This window comes from Coregonus lavaretus (genome assembly GCF_964263955.1).
Source record: "Coregonus lavaretus genome assembly, chromosome: 23".
Taxonomy (NCBI): domain Eukaryota; kingdom Metazoa; phylum Chordata; class Actinopteri; order Salmoniformes; family Salmonidae; genus Coregonus; species Coregonus lavaretus.
This window is the reverse complement of record NC_140010.1, coordinates 2,267,451-2,288,818: the sequence shown is the minus strand read 5'-3', so window position 1 is coordinate 2,288,818 and position 21,368 is coordinate 2,267,451. Positions and strand designations below refer to the sequence as shown.

Genomic DNA, 21,368 nt, shown 5'->3' with positions numbered 1-21,368 from the left:
CTATAATGGGGTACTCACTGTCAATATAAAACCGGTAAGACTGCACTGGACTGCCTAGCTAATATATTTAAGAAGCATGAATGCTAGTAATATATTTAAGAAGCACTTGGACTGCTAGCTAATGTATTTATTGGTAAAGAACTTGGGCCATGACTTCCTTCCTGCCTCCATCTGCCAGGTGCTAAAGGTGAGACTGAACTATGGGCAGGTACCTACAGCGGGGTGGTGCAGTGTGCCCGTTCCATCTACAGGAATGAATCTGCTGCATCCTTCTACAGGGCTTCGGACCCAGTATCCTCTGTATGATCCCCTACGCTGGGGTGCAGTGTGCTGTTCACCAGGTCAGACACTCTGTCACATCTGTGGTGCACTGATAGGGTACCATTTGGGATTCGGTCTCCATGGACATTCCATTTCAAGTATATTACCATAGTGATCCTATAAATTCAGTTCTATATGTAATTCTATGTATATTACCCCCTGGGACTTTGGGACTCAGTTCTCTACCCTTCTCCCCAAAGTGTGCACTTGTTGGCCTGCATTGTGGAATGGACTGTTGTAAGAAATGGTGAAAAACGCTTGCCCTTCTGAGCAAGTTCACACTTCTGGATGAGTATGAAAACATGAAGCACCTTGGTTTACATCAATCTACTCCACTCCCCCCCCTCTCTCTCCTCTCTCTCTCTCTCTCTCTCTCTCTCTCTCTCCTCTCTCCCCTCTCTCCCTCTCTCTCTCTCTCTCTCTCTCTCTCCCTCTCTCCCCCTCTCTCTCTCCCCCTCCCTCTCCCCCTCTCTCTCTCTCTCTCCCTCTCTCTCTCTCTCTCTCTCTCTCCCCCTCCTCTCTCTCTCCCTCTCTCTCTCTCTCTCTCTCTCTCCTCTCTCTCCCTCTCTCCCTCTCTCTCTCCCCCTCTCTCTCTCTCCCTCTCTCTCCCTCTCTCTCTCTCTCCTCTCTCTCTCTCTCTCCTCTCTCTCTCCCTCTCTCTCCCCCTCTCTCCCTCTCTCTCTCTCTCTCTCTCTCTCTCTCTCTCTCTCTCTCTCTCTCTCTCTCTCTCTCCCTCTCTCTCTCTCTCTCTCTCTCTCTCCCCCTCTCTCCCCCTCTCTCTCTCCCCCTCTCTCTCTCTCTCTCTCTCTCTCCCAGTCCATTATGAGCTGGGCTAAGACCCACCCGGACTACAGCAGTGACTCCCAGCTCTTCTTCTTCAGTTTGGTGGCCTTCTCTGCTGGACAGATGAGCAGCTATCCCCTAGCTGTGATCAGGACGCAGCAGCAAGCTCAGGGTATGGTCCATCCATGCAGAGAACAGTAATCAGGACCATTTTAATTCAATTGGAGAGTCCTGAATAAGCCACTAATTTATCTCAGTTTCAAGGAACTCTGCATAGAACTTTTCCTGACCATGTGATCTAACCAAGGACACCCACCATCCTAGGGCCATGTGATCTAACCAGGACACCCACCGTCCCTAGGGTCATGTGATCTAACCAGGACACCCACCGTCCCTAGGGCCATGTGATCTAACCAGGACACCGTCCCTAGGGCCATGTGATCTAACCAGGACACCGTCCCTAGGGCCATGTGATCTAACCAGGACACCCACCATCCCTAGGGCCATGTGATCTAACCAGGACACCCACCATCCCTAGGGCCATGTGATCTAACCAGGACACCCACCATCCCTAGGGTCATGTGATCTAACCAGGACACCCACCGTCCCTAGGGTCATGTGATCTAACCAGGACACCCACCGTCCCTAGGGCCTTGTGATCTAACCAGGACACCCACCGTCCCTAGGGTCATGTGATCTAACCAGGACACCCACCGTCCCTAGGGTCATGTGATCTAACCAGGACACCCACCGTCCCTAGGGTCATGTGATCTAACCAGGACACCCACCGTCCCTAGGGCCTTGTGATCTAACCAGGACACCCACCGTCCCTAGGGCCATGTGATCTAACCAGGACACCGTCCCTAGGGCCATGTGATCTAACCAGGACACCGTCCCTAGGGCCATGTGATCTAACCAGGACACCCACCATCCCTAGGGCCTTGTGATCTAACCAGGACACCCACTGTCCCTAGGGCCATGTGATCTAACCAGGACACCCACCGTCCCTAGGGCCTTGTGATCTAACCAGGACACCCACCGTCCCTAGGGCCATGTGATCTAACCAGCCCACCGTCACTAGGGCCATGTGATCTAACCAGCCCACCGTCACTAGGGTCATGTGATCTAACCAGGACAACCACCGTCCCTAGGGCCATGTGATCTAACCAGGACACTGTCCCTAGGGTCATGTGATCTAACCAGGACACCCACCGTCCCTAGGGCCACGTGATCTAACCAGGACACCCACCATCCCTAGGGCCATGTGATCTAACCAGGACACCCACCGTCCCTGGGGCCATGTGATCTAACCAGGACACTGTCCATAGGGCCATGTGATCTAACCAGGACACCCACCGTCCCTAGGGTCATGTGATCTAACCAGGACACTGTCCCTAGGGTCATGTGATCTAACCAGGACACCCACCATCCCTAGGGCCATGTGATCTAACCAGCCCACTGTCCCTAGGGCCATGTGATCTAACCAGCCCACCGTCCCTAGGGCCATGTGATCTAACCAGCCCACCGTCCCTAGGGCCATGTGATCTAACCAGGACACCGTCCCTAGGGCCATGTGATCTAACCAGCCCACCGTCCCTAGGGCCATGTGATCTAACCAGGACACCGTCCCTAGGGCCATGTGATCTAACCAGCCCACCGTCCCTAGGGCCATGTGATCTAACCAGCCCACCGTCCCTAGGGCCATGTGATCTAACCAGCCCACCGTCCCTAGGGCCATGTGATCTAACCAGCCCACCGTCCCTAGGGCCATGTGATCTAACCAGCCCACTGTCCCTATGGCCATGTGATCTAACCAGCCCACCGTCCCTAGGGCCATGTGATCTAACCAGCCCACCGTCCCTAGGGCCATGTGATCTAACCAGCCCACCGTCCCTAGGGCCATGTGATCTAACCAGCCCACTGTCCCTAGGGCCATGTGATCTAACCAGCCCACTGTCCCTAGGGCCATGTGATCTAACCAGCCCACTGTCCTTAGGACCAGAAGTTTGTCCTAGTCAGTTTATATGATCACGATATACTCCTCCTGTCCCTGATTAGAATTATGTCACTGTAGTCTATGAGGTACAGTGTACCATACTGTACATTCCTTACTGTATATGATGTGTCCATAATAGGATAGTCTTACTTTCTTGTCTTACAGCTTTCAGTTCAACTTCACCCACAACTGTTCTTCAGGGGTTCACAGGCATCTATGAGAGACATGGAATACGAGGATACTACAATGGGATGGGGGCCAGTTTCGTCCGGGCGATTCCATGTGCTCTGTTAAACTACACCTTGATGAAGAAACTCGACACAATGCTTTCCTGATTCAGAGTGATAGTCAATTATAATTTTTTTGTATGTTTTTGTGAATGATTTGATGTAATACTCTGTACACAACAACAACCTTAAAACTTGCTGCCTTTGTCAATAAACTGTCCCAAAATACTTCAAATCGCAATGAACTACCAAATAGTTCTGTGCAAGGACATTGCACAGATCATACATAAACATACTAACAAAGGCTTGTTGTTGGAGGACTGATTGGGGACCAATCTCCAGCCTGACCAAACCTTTGTTGACCCCTATAGTCATTAAATCAGTGTGAAGTATCTATGGCCTCCTCCCTTGTCTTTCTTTCACACCTTTGTGTGCAAAAACAAAAGTTTTAGACTCTAAATTACAGTGCAGTGTGTGCCCACAAAGAAGGTGTCTTCTGTGCATATTATAATGTATATCACAAAAATACAGCACTTCCTACAGTAACCTCCAAACGAGCTTCAATGCCATACAACACTCCTTCCATGGCCTCCAACTGCTCTTAAACACTAGTAAAACTAAATGCATGCTATTCAACAGAACGCTGCTGGCACCCGCCTGCCCGACTAGAATCACTACTCTCGGCTGGTCTGACTTAGAATATGTGGACAACTACAAATACCTAGGTGTCTGGTTAGACCGTAAACTCTCCTTCCAGACTCACATTAAGCATCTCCAATCCAAAGTTAAATCTAGAATCGGCTTCCTATTTCGCAACAAAGCCTCCTTCACTCATGCTGCCAAACATGCCCTCGTAAAACTGACTATCCTACCGATCCTTGACTTCGGCGATATCATTTACAAAATAGCTTCCAACACTCTACTCAGCAAATTGGATGTAGTCTATCACAGTGCCATCTGTTTTGTCACCAAAGCCCCATATACTACCCACCACTGTGACCTGTACGTTCTTGTTGGCTGGTCCTCACTACATATTCGTCACCAAACCCACTGGCTCCAGGTCATCTATAAATCACTGCTAGGCAAATCCCTGCCTTATCTTAGCTCATTGGTCACCATAGCAACACCCACCCGTAGTATGCGCTCCAGCAGGTATATCTCACTGGTCATCCCCAAAGTCAACACCTCCTTTGACCACCATTCCTTCCAGTTCTCTGCTGCAAATGACTGGAACGAACTGCAAAAATGTCTGAAGCTGGAGACACTTATCTCCCTCACTAACTTTAAGCATCAGTTGTCAGAGCAGCTTACCGATCACTGCACCTGTACACAGCCCATCTGTAATTAGCCCACCCAACCATCTCATCCCCATTTTGTTATTTACATTGTTATTTATTTTGCTCATTTGCACCCCATCATCTTCCGCACATCTATCACTCCAGTGTTAATACTAAATTATAATTGTAATTATTTGCACTATGGCCTATTTATTGCCTTACCACCATAACTTACTACATTTGCACACACTGTATATAGATGATTTTCTATTGTGTTATTGACTGTACCGTTTTGTTTACCCCATATGTGTTGTTGTTGTTTTTACCGCACTGCTTTGCTTTATCTTGGCCAGGTCGCAGTTGTAAATGAGAACTTGTTCTCAACTGGCTTACCTGGTTAAATAAAGGTGAAATAAAAAATAAATAAATGTACATTTGGCAAATATACTTCTTTGGTTGTCATACTAAATATGGACGCTACTAAAACATGTATACATTGTAACCAGATTTGTAACCTTACGTTGCAGGCGTAAAACAACGATTTTAAAGGCTTGCGAGCATTGTGACGGTAGTAAAAGAGGAACCATTGGATGGTACAACCCAAATCCCGCCTTTGTCCTTGATCGACGTATCACACAGCCAGTTGCCTGTATCTACTTGGACTCGCGAGATTTGTGTGGCCTTTTCTGCTGCGTCACAGCGCCATAACGTTTTTTCATTGAGAGCGGCCATCTTCTCTCTCCAAGCTTGAGAAGAGAAGTGTTGCAAAAGATATGGCTGACTACTCGAACGTGGCTCCGCCGTCGGGAAATGGCGCCGGAATGAACGACGCGTTTAAAGACGCACTTCAGCGAGCTAGACAGGTAAGACAAATAATATAACGTAGCTAAAGGCGTCGAAATTGATAGTCGACAAGGAACTAAATCTAGCCCAAACCTCCCAGCTCGCAAAGTTGTCAATTTGCGGCCTTCGAGTTGGCTGTCCAACAAAGGAATGTAGCTAGCTAGTCAGCTAATTAGCCAGGTATTGCTAGCTATTTTAGTTATCTGGTTCAACGTGTTTCGGTCGACGGTGAATTGATAAAGTACAGTTTGATTAAGTTAATTGTGGTTTCAGTAAGTAGCTAATAAAACGATAATCAAGGTAGCGTTACGTAGTGTAACGTTAGCTACGTTAACCATATGTGGCCTTTTCGAAGTACCCATCGCGCAGAAATACTACTGTTGCATTGATTCTGTGGAGTTAGGTAATGGCAGTTTAAGGCAAGATTGCCGAACGATGGTTGTTGCAACTATTTTACATTTCAATTATCAACTTTATCTGGGGAATCTTGATCGGCAGTGCCACCTAGTAGGCAATTTCTAGGAATCTTAATCAGAGCGCAGATATTGGTCATGTGATTAGTTTACTCATCCAATTTTTTTTGGAAAATCACCTCCAATGTCGGCCATTCACGTCTTATGTTGCTTCACTACAATATTTTATGATACCTTTAATACGTACTGTGTTCAATTTGTCCTGCTTAATTGACGAATATCCACTGTGGTGCGCATACTAATCGAAAGCCATGTTAAGTCAATTGGACAAAGTCTAATTCGCTAGCTATGTAGATTTTACATTTCGTTTTTTGTTTTGAATCGTTTTTTGTATGCCTAACTGGATGAATACCATTTACGCTGCCTATCTTAGACTTGTGAAGTACAAAGTTAGCTAAATCTAGTTATGCTTATGTCTTCATTGACTTGACTGGCAGGCGGTTGAGTGGACGCCCAGGGCAGGGGCAACACCTCTGTTGCTTGTTTGTTAACTGATAAATTCCAGTAGCCTACAACCGGCTCTGTTCAGTCTTATGTAGCAACATTTGATTTTTTAAAATTAGATTGGATAAAAGTAGAAACTCAGAACTAGAAATGGCCTGTGAATGTTTTGGTACACCTGATGGAGAGCTCTTTTTCTACACTCATTCAGCATGTTCAAGCCCTCTTACGCTTTAGCCCCACCCAGCTCTTTAAGGAGTCACATGTGAGGCCATGTACTAAACGACCAAAGATTTCAAGACTAATCGCTGGTTTATACTACGGGTGTGATCATGAATTCAATCTGGAATGCAAGTGTGCGCTCTGGGCGTTCGTAAACTCAGCGTTGTCTAAATGCCAGTTCTTAAATTCAGAGCGTTTTTTGATCCAAGCGTTCTGACCTAACAGCAGTCAAGTACCCAAGCTAATGGGTGTTGAGCTTTCATAAATTCGTCAGTTATTCTGCGCTCTGGCACACTCAGACAAGTGCTCTGAAATCAGAGTAGATAGCCAAAGCGAATTTACCAGCTATGTCTATCGACAGTTGTCGCAGTGACATCATGAACATTCTATTGAAATGGTTAACGGTACTTGCATAGTGGAGTCTTTTTGTTTAGACATGTAGCTAGCTAGCTAAATAATCAGACATAATCCCAACTCATAACGTTACTACCCTGCATGAATCTGCAGGTGGCTAACCAACCAGGTTCAATGTTAGCTAGATAGCTAACATTAGGCGATAACTAGCAATGCAAATGGCTCAGGGATACAAATTATATTACTACACAGATCATACACGTAATGTGAGCGAGCCAGCTGACGTTAGCTAGCTAACAGTACGCTTTAACTTGAAATGAAAATGACTTTTTGACAATTAGAAACGTGTAATATCAAATGTAGCTAGCTAGACTCTTACCCATGGGCTCCCGAGTGGCGCAGTGGTCTAAGGCACTGCATCTCAGTGCTTGAGGCGTCACTACAGACCACCTGGTTCAATGCCAGGCTGTATCGCAACCGGCCGTGATTGGGAGTCCCACAATGCGGCGCACAATTGGCACAGCGTCGTCCGGGTTTGGCCGGTGTAGGCCGTCATTGTAAATAATAATTTGTTCTTAACTGACTTGCCTAGTTAAATAAAGGTAAAATACATGGATGGACGCTTCTCCCTCTCTGTCACGGATGCCATGGTTGCCCTTAGTTTGAAGATGTAATCCGGAGACAGGTGTTTTATACAACAGCCTTCTGTGTGTTCTCTTTTAGACTCCGTCTGCATATTTACAATCAAACGCCAGAAATTTCTCCATCTCCTTAGCTATCATACTCTAATTCCAGCGTGCATTCCACTGATTTCAAAACTCGGTCCTCCAGAAAGTGGAGAGCAGCACTTTTGCAGTTCTACTACGTGACATCTTTCAAACAAAGGACTACCTACACACACTGACCAGCTCATGTTATAGACAGACGCATGCTACATGGCAGACCAATCTAAACTCATCTCTCGGCAAGTCCAGCCCACCCATTATCTCAGCCAATCATGGCTAGCGGGAAGGTTCCTGTCTTTTTCTGTGGCTAAACCAACTAGGCTCGTAATTTAACAATTTTATTTGTATTTACAGATGCCATACAAGTTTGTTATTAAGGTACCCGAAAGTGTACATGTTCCCGAAGGCGTTTCTGCCCCCAAAAAAAGGATTCACGTGTGAGGCCATGTACTAAACGACCAAAGATTTCAAGACTAAAGGCTGGTTTATACTACGAGTGGGCTCGCATTTTGATAAATAAAAAGTTTGTGTTCAAATGGCTCGCCTGTGAAGTAGTGACACATGCCTAGTCTGCTGAAATGAGTCACATGTGGCAGTAAACGGGCAACAACCAGCTATAGGTGGTGAGTAAGTAAATGGAGAAATCGAGATTTAAGTTGATGTATACGAAATCTATTATTCATGTCCGTGTTGCTCATTGCTCCAGTGTCTCGTACCCCACTCCATTGCTAGCTAAATGTAGGTTTATATGTACATGTAACTAGGAATAAAGTGCCGGATAATGAACAGTAGCAGCAGCCTATGTGACGAGTCAAAGTTTGTGCACAGTTAGAAACTGCTGAGACCAACATTCCAGGAGGAAGGAGACTTTGAAACTATTTCAACATTCTATACTGTGGAAATATACAGACCCCCTGAAGATGGGTGGAGCAAAGCTCCTTTGTGTGACGTCATATATAAAAGCTGTATATGTGTTTTGGGGGCAGAGCTCTCCGTGATTAAACAATACAGATAATTCTTGCTGGTTGTGGACCTTTTGTTTAATTCATGATTTAAAACCAGAACCGTACAACCTCTGGGAATTATTCAAAGCATTAAGTTTAATTAGAGAGAGAAATTCCTGTGACAGTAATGTATTTACAGTGTTACATATTAGTATCTCGGGCACCTGCTTCACAAGTAGCTAGAATTCAGATGGGCCCAGATACAGGCTAAATCTCAATCAATTAAAAATTCGTATTTTCTGGTGCTCTTAAATTTCATGTCACGTCTAAGTTTTTGGGACCACCAGCACTACCAATGAAACATGTTAAATTTACAGCCCTGGACAGGGGATATATTCACACCAATGGACGGGTAGACTTCAGCTTTCTTCTCATGTGTATCATTCCTGTAAATCACGTTGCACAAGGCGCACTTTTAATGGCTGTGTTCCTATGGGAATTTGCACATGTTTAGATCGACACCATTGGGTAAAAGATCTGAGTACCCCCCATTTAAAATAATTTTGGAACAGTAATTGGTGACATTTTATATCAAACCTAGACATTGAAATATCCCCCCCCCCCCCCCCGGCCTGCTGAATCTCGGGCATTAAGAGTGACATGGATTCGGTCACCTTTTATCAGAATCCTGTAGTTCTAACGGTACTAAGCATGTTTGTAGGATATCGTTTTGAAACCGAAAAGTTTATTTGTCACGTTTTGCTGTCGCATGTGTTACGGTGTTCAGAGTTCGTTATAACCAACTTATTGATGTGATTCTGATATAGGTCAGGCCCTACTGGTCGCGTGCATTCGACGCATACATGTGTCGAGCGAAGAGAGGGAGGGTTGAGGGAATAGGGAATGTTTTTTTTTTTTCTAAACAAATTAAGGATTTCTGTAACAACTTTTCAGTCAGAAATGGCTGTAATTACGTAGCTTCAGCAACACGGACAGCGCAGTACCCACTGTTGGATGTTCTGTGGTGGTCGGACAGCGCAGTACCCACTGTTGGATGTTCTGTGGTGGTCGGACAGCGCAGTACCCACTGTTGGATGTTCTGTGGTGGTCGGACAGCGCAGTACCCACTGTTGGATGTTCTGTGGTGGTCGTTGCCGCAGGGAGGAGAGCGGGACAACTAGTGCTAGTCAGTCATTCACTGGTTTTTTAAAAGTCCAGGCCCAGCACAATCAAATCAATTGCGGTCGGACTCCCTCCAGTAATTTGTGTGTCTTAATTATTTCAAACAGTGCGCTTAAAGCATCAGACAAGATCAGTGAATGTAGTTGATTTGATTTAAAACACATAGGATGTCTATATATGGAAGAAAAAAATATGGTCGAAATTCTAAATCAGTCTATTTTTTTAGTCGGACAGGCCTAGTCGGTACACAGCAGGGACATCTTTTGTTCTAGCAAGTGAAGAAATGGCCTCCTCTGTAGGTCCTGTGTGGCTCAGTTGGTAGCGCCTGCAACGCCAGGGTTGTGGGTTCGATTCCCACGGTAAAATGACTACGTAAATAAGTACCTATCGGCACTGAGATAGTCGTGTGTCTGTACCGTTAACCTAGCTACACGCTAGCTAACATTACGCCATTGAAAATAGCTAGCTCGCTACGGAAGCTGTGGTGTTGTCGAGGAGCCTAGCTCAAAGCTTAGATTGAGTGGGAACTGAGTGTTTTTGTATTTCAGATCGCCGCCAAGATTGGGGGTGACGGTGTACCCTCGGCGCCCTCAGGTAATGAGTTTGGCTATGGAGGCCAGAAGCGGCCCCTAGAAGATGCCGGTGAGTACTGTAGACCCATTTCATACCTCCGTATCTTCAGTGCGCCATTGTTTGCCTGTACTGTTATAGATTGGACTTGCCTTTCTTATCCCCAAGCCTGGTCTCAGATCTATTTGTGCTTTTGCCTACTTCATTGTCCAGATAAGTTAACAAACAGATCACCGACCATTTCGAATCACACCGTACCTTCTCCGCTATGCAATCCGGTTTCCGAGCTGGTCATGGGTGCACCTCAGCCACGCTCAAGGTCCTAAACGATAATATAACCGCGATCGATAATAGACAGTACTGTGCAGCCGTCTTCATCGACCTGGCCAAGGCTTTCGACTCTGTCAACCACCGCATTCTTATTGGCGGACTAAATAGCCTTGGTTTCTCAAATGACTGCCTCGCCTGGTTCACCAATACATGCATACATTTTTGTGTATGGGTGGTCCCGGGGATCGAACCCACTACCTTGGCGTTACAAGCGCCGTGCTCTACCAGCTGAGCTACAGAGGACCAGGTGTCTGGTTAGACTGTAAACTCTCCTTCCAGACTCACATTAAGCATCTCCAATCAAAAGATAAATCTAGAACCGTCTTCATCGACCTGGCCAAGGCTTTCGACTCTGTCAACCACCGCATTCTTATTGGCGGACTAAATAGCCTTGGTTTCTCAAATGACTGCCTCGCCTGGTTCACCAACTACTTCTCAGATAGAGTTCAGTGTGTCAAATCGGAGGGCCTGTTGTCTGGACCTATGGCAGTCTCTATGGGGGTGCCACAGGGTTCAATTCTTGGGCCGACTCTTTTCTCCGTGTATATCAATGATGTCGCTCTTGCTGCTGGTGACTCTCAGATCCACCTCTACGCAGATGACACCATTTTGTATACATCTGGCCCTTCATGGGACACTGTGTTAACAAACCTCCAAACGAGCTTCAATGCCATACAACACTCCTTCCGTAGCCTCCAACTGCTCTTAAACACTAGTAAAACTAAATGCATGCTCTTCAATCGAACGCTGCTGGCACCCGCCCGCGCGACTAGAATCACTACTCTCGACGGGTCTGACCTAGAGAATGTGGACAACTACAAATACCTAGGTAATGTAATAATGTAATATAAAACCTTGGCGTTACAAGCGCCGTGCTCTACCAGCTGAGCTACAGAGGACCAGGTGTCTGGTTAGACTGTAAACTCTCCTTCCAGACTCACATTAAGCATCTCCAATCAAAAGATAAATCTAGAATCGGCTTCCTATTTCGCAACAAAGCCTCCTTCACTCATGCTGTCAAACATGCCCTCGTAAAACTGACTATCCTACCGATCCTTGACTTCGGCGATGTCATTTCCAAAATAGCCTCCAACACTCTACTCAACAAATTGGATGTAGTCTATCACAGTGCCATCCGTTTTGTCACCAAAGCCCCATATACTACCCACCACTGTGACCTGTACGCTCTTGTTGGCTGGTCCTCACTACATATTCATCGCCAAACCCACCGGCTCCAGGCCATCTATAAATCACTGCTAGGCAAATCCCCGCCTTATCTTAGCTCATTGGTCACCATAGCAACACCCACCCGTAGTCTGCGCTCCAGCAGGTATATCTCACTGGTCATCCCCAAAGCCAACACCTCCTTTGGCCGCCATTCCTTCCAGTTCTCTGTTGCCAATGACTGGAACGAACTGCAAAAATCTCTGAAGCTGGAGACTCTTATCTCCCTCACTAACTTTAAGCGTCAGTTGTCAGAGCACCTTACCGATCACTGCACCTGTACACAGCCCTTCTGTAATTAGCCCACCCAACTACCTCATCCCCATATTGTAATTTATTTTGCACATTATCTCTATTTGCACATCATCTTTTGCACATCTATCACTCCAGTGTTAATACTAATTGTAATTATTTTGCACTATGGCCTATTTATTGCCTTACCTCCATAACTTACTACATTTGCACACAATGTATATCTATTTTCTGTTGTATTTTTTGACTTTATGTTTTGTTTTACCCCATATGTAACTCTGTGTTGTTTTTATCGCACTGCTTTGCTTTATCTTGGCCAGGTCACAGTTGTAAATGAGAACTTGTTCTCAACTGGCTTACCTGGTTAAATAAAGGTGAAATAAATAAATACAAGCATGCAATTCCAGATATGACTAATCCATATGGAGTTGGCAAGAGAACAGAAATAGATGGGTGCACATGTAAAGTTGTGTATGTTCTGTTTAATTTAGTTGCCAAATGTTAATTGTCTAAACATTGATGCTTTCCCAGATAGGCATGCATTGAGAATTCAGTCTTAGCACCTAGCTATGGTGTAGCTATAGAACTGGATACAACACTACTCTCCAGTGTCAAAACAAAGCATTGATTATCCAATGCAGATCCTAAATGGGAATCTTATCAGTTTTGCCTGTGAAAATGAATGCTTTACTGTAAGTAGACCAAGTCTCTTGAAAAATAGATTATCTCAATGAGACTAATCTGGATAAATAAAAGTTAAATAAAAGCATCTGCCAAATGGCCCTAGGCCTGCGTTGTATGGAGAAACCCAGGTGTTGCTAGTGCATTTTGTTGTGTATCACCTGTTCCATTCTATCTGTTCACTCTACTTAGATGACTGTTGGACCAGTCTAAACAGTAGAACCCATCGGGAAGGAATGAACTCTCCTTTCTCAGGCACGGTTCCCTTTTGATGAATAACCTTTAGGCACTTAGGCCATCAACAGTCTAAACCACACACTGGTTGTGGCATTATGATATAGATTAGGCATTATGATATAGATTAGGCATTATGATATAGATTAGGCACGATGATATAGATTAGGCACGATGATATAGATTAGGCATGATGATATAGATTAGGCATGATGATATAGATTAGGCATGATGATATAGATTAGGCATGATGATATAGATTAGGCATGATGATATAGATTAGGCATGATGATATAGATTAGGCATTATGATATAGATTAGGCATTATGTATAGTGTGAAATGACATGGATGATTGATCAGTAGTATGATGTATAGCCTTGTTAGAAATTATATCCTTACTGTTTTTTTGTGTGCTTTCTGTTCAATGCTGTTTAGACATGGCATAACATGCTTGACTTGGTTTAGTAATAAATTCCTTTAGTCAAGATCAAATCCGTTCTACTGTATCACGTCATGTGTAGTGTCAGATGTGCTCCGTTTTTGAATGAACGGGTCTGTTTAGTTCCATTGTTTGAAAGTGTTTCATTTAGCAGGGGGATTGGATGTCATAATAAACCACTAACCCTTGCTTGTTACTTTTTGATATATATTAGTTAGTCCATCTTGTTTTTCTAGAAAATACTATGTCTGTGCCATGTTGCACAGGTACTGATGTAATGTCAAAAGGCCATTTTCTCACTCAAAGTAGGAGCCTTGTATCCCTGCTCTCAGCCCCAGCTCTGGGTAGTCCTGCTCTCAGCCCCAGCTCTGGGTAGTCCTGCTCTCAGCCCCAGCTCTGGGTAGTCCTGCTCTCAGCCCCAGCTCTGGGTAGTCTTGCTCTCAGCCCCAGCTCTGGGTAGTCCTGCTCTCAGCCCCAGCTCTGGGTAGTCCTGCTCTCAGCCCCAGCTCTGGGTAGTCCTGCTCTCAGCCCCAGCTCTGGGTAGTCCTGCTCTCAGCCCCAGCTCTGGGTAGTCCTGCTCTCAGCCCCAGCTCTGGGGACCCTTGGCAGGCCAGTAACCCTGTCTCCTCTTCTCCTTACAGACCAACCAGAGACCAAGAAGGTGGCACCAAATGACCGTAAGTATCTTTAGCCTGCTGGCTGTTAAAGGAAATGTGTAGGATAGTTCCTCCTGTCTAGAAATAGCCTCTGGTACCTATGGGTTTATGGTTAAGTCCCAAATGGCACCCTATTCCCTTTGTAGTGCACTACTTTTGACCAGGGTCCATAGGGCTTAGTGCACTACTTTTGACCAACCTAAGGAATAGGGGGCCATTTGGGAAACGGACTATGGTGCACCTGGACAGGGCCCCATACTCATCCTCAGTATAGACTCTCTTTACTTGCCGCAGGGATATCTAATGGATCAAATCTGAGTTTTCTTAATTCGTGGTCCTCTTGTATCTGAATCTCTTTGGTTTCCTCATTGCAGCGTTCTCAGCAGCGATGGGTATGGGAGGGGGTGGTCCTCGATCGTCTTCAGAGGAGTTCAAGGTCCCTGACGGAATGGTTGGATTCAGTAAGTACACACACACACGGTCCCTGAAGGAATGGTTGGTTTCAGTAAGTACACACACACACACACACACAATGTGCAGATGGACTTTGGGGGTTGATTGCCAAATCTTTTCTACCCCAGTTATAGGAAGAGGAGGAGAACAGATATCCCGTATGCAGCAGGAGTCGGGATGCAAAATCCAGATCGCCCCTGGTAAGATTTTCCTGAAGTCCGAACGTACTGATTTGCTCATAATGCCGAGTTCTGCATGCGTATCTCTACTCTGAAAGGCCCCAACTCCTCTTCATCTCTCTGGATTGCAGACAGTGGAGGAATGCCTGATAGGTCGGTGACACTGACGGGATCCCCAGACTCAATACAGTACGTATACTTCTCCTGTCGTCCCTTCTCTGCCCTCTTCGATCTTCTCCCCCTCTATTCGCTGGCCTTCTCTCCCCCCTCTATTCGCTGGCCTTCTCTCCCCCCTCTATTCGCTGGCCTTCTCTCCCCCCTCTATTCGCTGGCCTTCTCTCCCCCCTCTATTCGCTGGCCTTCTCTCCCCCCTCTATTCGCTGGCCTTCTCTACCCCCTCTATTCGCCGGCCTTCTCTACCCCCTCTATTCGCCGGCCTTCTCTCCCCCCTCTATTCGCCGGCCTTCTCTCCCCCCTCTATTCGCCGGCCTTCTCTCCCCCCTCTATTCGCTGGCCTTCTCTCCCCCCTCTATTCGCTGGCCTTCTCTCCCCCCTCTATTCGCTGGCCTTCTCTCCCCCCTCTATTCGCTGGCCTTCTCCCCCCCTCTATTCGCTGGCCTTCTCTCCCCCCTCTATTCGCTGGCCTTCTCTCCCCCCTCTATTCGCTGGCCTTCTCCCCCCCCCTCTATTCGCTGGCCTTCTCTCCCCCCCTCTATTCGCTGGCCTTCTCTCCCCCCTCTATTCGCTGGCCTTCTCTCCCCCCTCTATTCGCTGGCCTTCTCTCCCCCCTCTATTCGCTGGCCTTCTCTACCCCCTCTATTCGCTGGCCTTCTCTCCCCCCTCTATTCGCTGGCCTTCTCCCCCCCCTCTATTCGCTGGCCTTCTCCCCCCCCTCTATTCGCTGGCCTTCTCCCCCCCCTCTATTCGCTGGCCTTCTCTCCCCCCTCTATTCGCTGGCCTTCTCTCCCCCCTCTATTCGCTGGCCTTCTCTCCCCCCTCTATTCGCTGGCCTTCTCTCCCCCCTCTATTCGCTGGCCTTCTCTCCCCCCCTCTATTCGCTGGCCTTCTCTCCCCCCTCTATTCGCTGGCCTTCTCTCCCCCCTCTATTCGCTGGCCTTCTCTCCCCCCTCTATTCGCTGGCCTTCTCTCCCCCCTCTATTCGCTGGCCTTCTCTCCCCCCTCTATTCGCTGGCCTTCTGTCTTCGCTGCTCTTCTCATCTCTTCCCTCCATTCTCTGTGGTGACACAAAGCCAATACAACATTACATTAGTGGGTACTTCCACTGTCATAGCTCTGGCCCTCGTCAGAGACCATAGCTGACTGTCTTTGTCCCTGATGTGTGTTACCAGAGCTGCCAAGAGGCTACGTATGTGTCTAGTGAGTAGGGGCTTTTTCATAGGCCCACTGTCCGTGGCCTTAGCTAACGGTCCCATGTTCTTGTCCCCAACCAGAGCTGCCAAGAGGCTGCTGACAGAGATCGTTGATAAGGGTCGTCCTACTCCAGCATTCCACCACAACGACGCCGGCGGCCCTGGTATGTCTGTTCAGGAGATGCTGGTCCCTGCCTCCAAGGCTGGCCTGGTCATCGGGAAGGGAGGAGAGACCATCAAACAGCTGCAGGAGAGAGCCGGGGTCAAGATGGTGATGATCCAGGAAGGGCCTCAGAACACGGGCGCAGACAAACCTCTACGCATCTCTGGGGAACCTTTTAAAGTCCAGGTAAGTGGAGACTCACTCCCTGAAGTACAACTGAAATGTTGAAGTGAAATTAGTCACTCTGAAAGAAATTGCTAACTACTCATTACTGCAAAGTTTCATGCTTATTTGCCCATGACATTTGCTTGGTGATATTTGCTTGGTGACGTTGAGGACCTGTTTGACTCCAGTGTCCTCCTTTTTGTTTTACCTGGTTGACTCCCGTGTCCTCAGCAAGCCAAAGAAATGGTGATGGAGCTGATCAGAGAACAAGGCTTCAGGGAGCAGAGGGGAGAGTACGGCTCCAGGATGGGGGGGGGAGGAGGAGGAGGAGGAGGAGAGGGCCTGGATGTAAGTCTACAGTAACACTCGTACTACACTGTCAAGGAATCCCAACGTTTGTTAACGGTAATGTCAGACTTTGCTCTCTCAGTATCTGAGCACGGGTGCGCTTCACGCCGCTACGTGGTAGCTACAGGACCAAAACAGAGGAGTTAAGCCCAGTGCTGTAACACTCTTAGTTGTTGCGGAAATTGACCAGTTATTGTGTTCTTGCATTCAATGTCATCTGGCTGAGTCTACCTTTTTCAGTAAGAATGTCAGTTTGTACAGATTGAACTGCCATCTGAGTTGGGAGGAGACTAGGGTTTGAAGGTATCCAGATTACCATACAGTGTCATCCCGGGATATACGGTATTACCGGTAGTGTACACAAGGGGCACTATTTCCCCCTTCCTAATGTAAAGAAAATAAAGGCCCAAAAAGTTACTTACCAGAATGCTAACAAGTACTAATGATTTCTCATAGCGGATGCTAGGTAAATGCTAACGTGCGCATGCAGACATATACTTCTAGGACAGACAACCCAGCTCATAAAGTTATGAGAGCATCTCAAAACGCAGTTTGCAGCACGCACAAAACAAATATTAGGCACCAGGGATCTTAATCCAGGATTGTCTCTGCTGCTGTTACCAATAAGCTTGATCTGCAAGCGTCGTTAACGTTAGCAAAACCCAGCTGGAGAGAATTTAGTTTGGCACATCTTAATGGTTAACTTAATAGTTATAAGATATATATATATATATATATATAGCTGGCAAACATTAGTAGTGAATTTTATTCAAGTGTAACTTGATCACCTCACTTAAGTGGCGCTGCAGGAGTGACTCAGCTCAGGAAGCTCCCGGTGGCGCTGCAGGAGTGACTCAGCTCAGGAAGCTCCCGGTGGCGCTGCAGGAGTGACTCAGCTCAGGAAGCTCCCGGTGGCGCTGCAGGAGTGACTCAGCTCAGGAAGCTCCCGGTGGCGCTGCAGGAGTGACTCAGCTCAGGAAGCTCCCGGTGGCGCTGCAGGAGTGACTCAGCTCAGGAAGCTCCCGGTGGCGCTGCAGGAGTGACTCAGCTCAGGAAGCTCCCGGTGGCGCTGCAGGAGTGACTCGGCTCAGGAAGCTCCCGGTGGCGCTGCAGGAGTGACTCGGCTCAGGAAGCTCCCGGTGGCGCTGCAGGAGTGACTCGGCTCAGGAAGCTCCCGGTGGCGCTGCAGGAGTGACTCGGCTCAGGAAGCTCCCGGAGGCGCTGCAGGAGTGACTCGGCTCAGGAAGCTCCCGGTGGCGCTGCAGGAGTGACTCGGCTCAGGAAGCTCCCGGTGGCGCTGCAGGAGTGACTCGGCTCAGGAAGCTCCCGGTGGCGCTGCAGGAGTGACTCGGCTCAGGAAGCTCCCGGTGGCGCTGCAGGAGTGACTCAGCTCAGGAAGCTCCCGGTGGCGCTGCAGGAGTGACTCAGCTCAGGAAGCTCCCGGTGGCGCTGCAGGAGTGACTCAGCTCAGGAAGCTCCCATTGTGCTCGTTGTGCTTCTTTGTTATCAAACACACGTGACTGGCTGTAGTCCTAACAGTGAAATGCTTACTTACAAGCCCTTAATCAACAATGCAGTTTTAAGAAAAGTAAGTGCTAAGTAAAAAATGGATAACAAAAAATAAAATAATGAAAGAGCAGCAGTAAAATAACAGTAGTGAGGCTACAGGGGGTACCGGTAGAGTCAAAGTGCGGGGGCACAGGTTAGAGATAGTATGTAGGTAGAGTTAAAGTGACTATGCATAGATAATAAACAGGGGGGGGGGGGGGGGGACGACAATGCAAATAGTCCGGGTAGCCATTTGATAAGCTATTCAGGAGTCTTATGGCTTGGGGGTAGAAGCTGTTAAGCCTTTTGGACCTAGACTTGCTGCTCCGGTACCGCTTGCCGTGCGGTAGCAGAGAGAACAGTATGACTAGGGTGGCTGGAGTCTTTGACAATTGTGGAAGGATGAACTAGTATGAAAACATTATTAAAAATATCATTTAATGAAAATACATCAATCATTGTTTGAATACATTTTAAATTTTTGTCATTTAGCAGACGCTCTTATCCAGAGCAACTTAAAGGAGCAATTAGGGTTAAGTGCCTTGCTTAAGGGCACATCGACAGATTTTTCAGCTAGTCGGCTCGGGGAATAGAACCAGCAACCTTTCGGTTACTGGCACAACGCTCTTACCCATTAACAATGTCTACACTGTATTTCTGATCAATTTTATGTTATTTTAATGGACAAAAATTGCTTTTCTTTCAAAAACAAGGACATTTCTAAGTGACCCCAAACTTTTGAACGGTAGCGTATATCCCGGCAGCTGTATGTTATCCATGTCGTCGTTCAGCCACGACTCGGTGAAACATAAGATATTACAGTTTCTAATGTCCCGTTGGTAAGATATCCGTGATCGTAGTTCGTCTATTTTGTTATCCAATGATTGTGCGTTGGCTAATAGGACTGATGGTAGAGGCAGATTACCCACTCGCCGTCGGATCCTTACAAGGCACCCCGACCTACGTCCCCGATATCACCATCTTTCTCATGCGAATGACGGGGATTTGGGCCTTGTCGGGTGTGTGACGACATCCTTCGCGTCCGACTCGTTAAAGGAAAAAATATTTGTCCAGTGCGAGGTGAGGAATCGCTGTCCTGATATCCAGAAGCTCTTTTCTGTCATAAGAGACGGTGGCAGAAATATTATGTAAAAAATAAGTTACAAATAACGCGAAAATACACACAATAGCACAATTGGTTAGGAGCCCGTAAAACACCAGCCATCTCCTCCGGCGCCATTCTTGCAGCTGTTTTGGGGAGCTAGTACCGGTTAGCTTCATAATGAAAAATTAACGAATGGGGGAAATGAACGCCATCTGCTTTATCTATTACCAAGTGCACTAGTTGACTGCAGGTATTTATTTAAATAGTACTAATATTCAAAGCCCAAAAAAGTCACTTACCAGAATGCTAACAAGTACTAAGTAATCCTCATAGAGAACGCTAACTAAATGCTAACGAGCGCTTTGTGATCATTTTGTACAGTTTCTGACCTAAACTATACAAGTAACTCAAACGCTACACCGTTTACTGCAAGGCTCTTGTTCCAGGAAGGGATTATCTACTGTTAACAAGCAAATGCTTGATTTTGGAAGACGCTAACCACTTAGGTAGATGGCTAACTAGCTACTAAATTAGCAAACCAAATGCACAACTGCAGAGCATTTAGCATATTTTAGACAGTTAACTTAATAGTTATAAAATATCTCTGGTAAACGTTTAGTTGTGAATTCCGTACTGTAATTAGCTCACCTGGCGCTTGCTGCAGAACAGTGAGTGACTCACAAGGGTCTCTGGTTGTCGTGTGCTTCTAAACAAACACCATTGTACATTTTAGTCATTTAGCAGACGCTCTTATCCAGAGCGACTTACAGTTAGTGAGTCATTTAGCAGACGCTCTTATCCAGAGCCACTTACAGTTAGTGAGTCATTTAGCAGACGCTCTTATCCAGAGCCACTTACAGTTAGTGAGTCATTTAGCAGACGCTCTTATCCAGAGCGACTTACAGTTAGTGAATACATATATATATTTTTTCATACTGGTCCCCCGTGGGAATTGAACCCACAACCTTGGCGTTGCAAACGCCATGCTCTACCAACTGAGCTACATCCCTGCCGGCCATTCCCTCCCCTACCCTGGACGACGCTGGGCCAATTGTGCGCTGCCCATGAGTCTGGGACTACCTTAAGCTACATAATGTTTATCGCCTAACGTGTTACGCAAGTTCACTACAAATATTTATCATAAAAAACTTCAAATAAATAGTTTCGACGGTATTGAAAAACCATCCTGTGGCTTTTTCCAAATACCCCGGTATAGGGTATACCGCCCAAGCCTAAAGGAGACTATGTAATGGCATGCTTTATGTTTGTGTGTCCGTTTTTATCTGAAGGCATTTGAGTTGACTTCTAACCTGGCCTGTCCTCCCTCCCTTAGGTTCCTGTCCCCAGGTTTGCGGTGGGAATCGTGATCGGGAGAAATGGAGAGATGATCAAGAAGATCCAGAGCGACACAGGAGTCAGGATCCAGTTCAAACCAGGTGAGGGGTGACTGATAGAAAGCAGGTCTCAAATGGCACCCTATTCCCTATATAGTGCACTACTTTGGACCAGAACCTATGGGGCCCATTTGGGATGCAACTAGTCTGTTACCTGAGTGCAGACTATGTTAGTGAAGACTTCAACATTCTTCATGTTGACCTGATTGTCCAGTGATGAACTTGTCTGATATGGCAAAGCTATAGTTACTTTGACCTGGCCTCTCCCCGTGGCCGTGCCGCCTGACCTCTCCCCGTGGCCGTGCCGCCTGACCTCTCCCCGTGGCCGTGCCGCCTGACCTCTCCCCGTGGCCGTGCCGCCTGACCTCTCCCCGTGGCCGTGCCGCCTGACCTCTCCCCGTGGCCGTGCCGCCTGACCTCTCCCCGCGGCCGTGCCGCCTGACCTCTCCCCGCGGCCGTGCCGCCTGA

The 21,368-nt window shown here is 47.0% G+C and overlaps 2 protein-coding genes across 8 annotated transcripts in view; both read left to right on the top strand.

Moving 5' to 3' along the window:
- slc25a24l (solute carrier family 25 member 24, like) overlaps positions 1 to 3,435 on the top strand; it is a gene marked incomplete at both ends in the record, with an annotated part of 12,818 nt that extends 9,383 nt beyond the window's left edge. The window contains 5 exon segments of the mRNA XM_084139144.1: positions 179 to 197; positions 200 to 273; positions 279 to 341; positions 1,138 to 1,276; positions 3,266 to 3,435. Coding sequence (XP_083995270.1) covers positions 179 to 197; positions 200 to 273; positions 279 to 341; positions 1,138 to 1,276; positions 3,266 to 3,435 — 465 coding nt within the window.
- A 1,870-nt stretch (positions 3,436 to 5,305) lies between these two features.
- LOC311099110 (far upstream element-binding protein 1-like) overlaps positions 5,306 to 21,368 on the top strand; it is a 28,189-nt gene continuing 12,126 nt past the window's right edge. For 3 of the 7 annotated variants that reach the window (XM_084139751.1, XM_084139747.1, XM_084139750.1), the window contains exons 1-10: positions 5,336 to 5,467; positions 10,337 to 10,430; positions 13,038 to 13,100; positions 14,161 to 14,196; positions 14,550 to 14,636; positions 14,757 to 14,828; positions 14,939 to 14,996; positions 16,259 to 16,526; positions 16,737 to 16,853; positions 20,840 to 20,942. In XM_084139751.1, coding sequence (XP_083995877.1) covers positions 5,378 to 5,467; positions 10,337 to 10,430; positions 13,038 to 13,100; positions 14,161 to 14,196; positions 14,550 to 14,636; positions 14,757 to 14,828; positions 14,939 to 14,996; positions 16,259 to 16,526; positions 16,737 to 16,853; positions 20,840 to 20,942 — 988 coding nt within the window. In that variant the 5' untranslated portion in view covers positions 5,336 to 5,377. Of the gene's footprint in view, positions 5,468 to 10,336; positions 10,431 to 13,037; positions 13,101 to 14,160; positions 14,197 to 14,549; positions 14,637 to 14,756; positions 14,829 to 14,938; positions 14,997 to 16,258; positions 16,527 to 16,736; positions 16,854 to 20,839; positions 20,943 to 21,368 lie in introns of all 7 variants that reach the window. The other 4 variants (XM_084139749.1, XM_084139752.1, XM_084139748.1 and 1 more) reach the window with 2 other exon arrangements.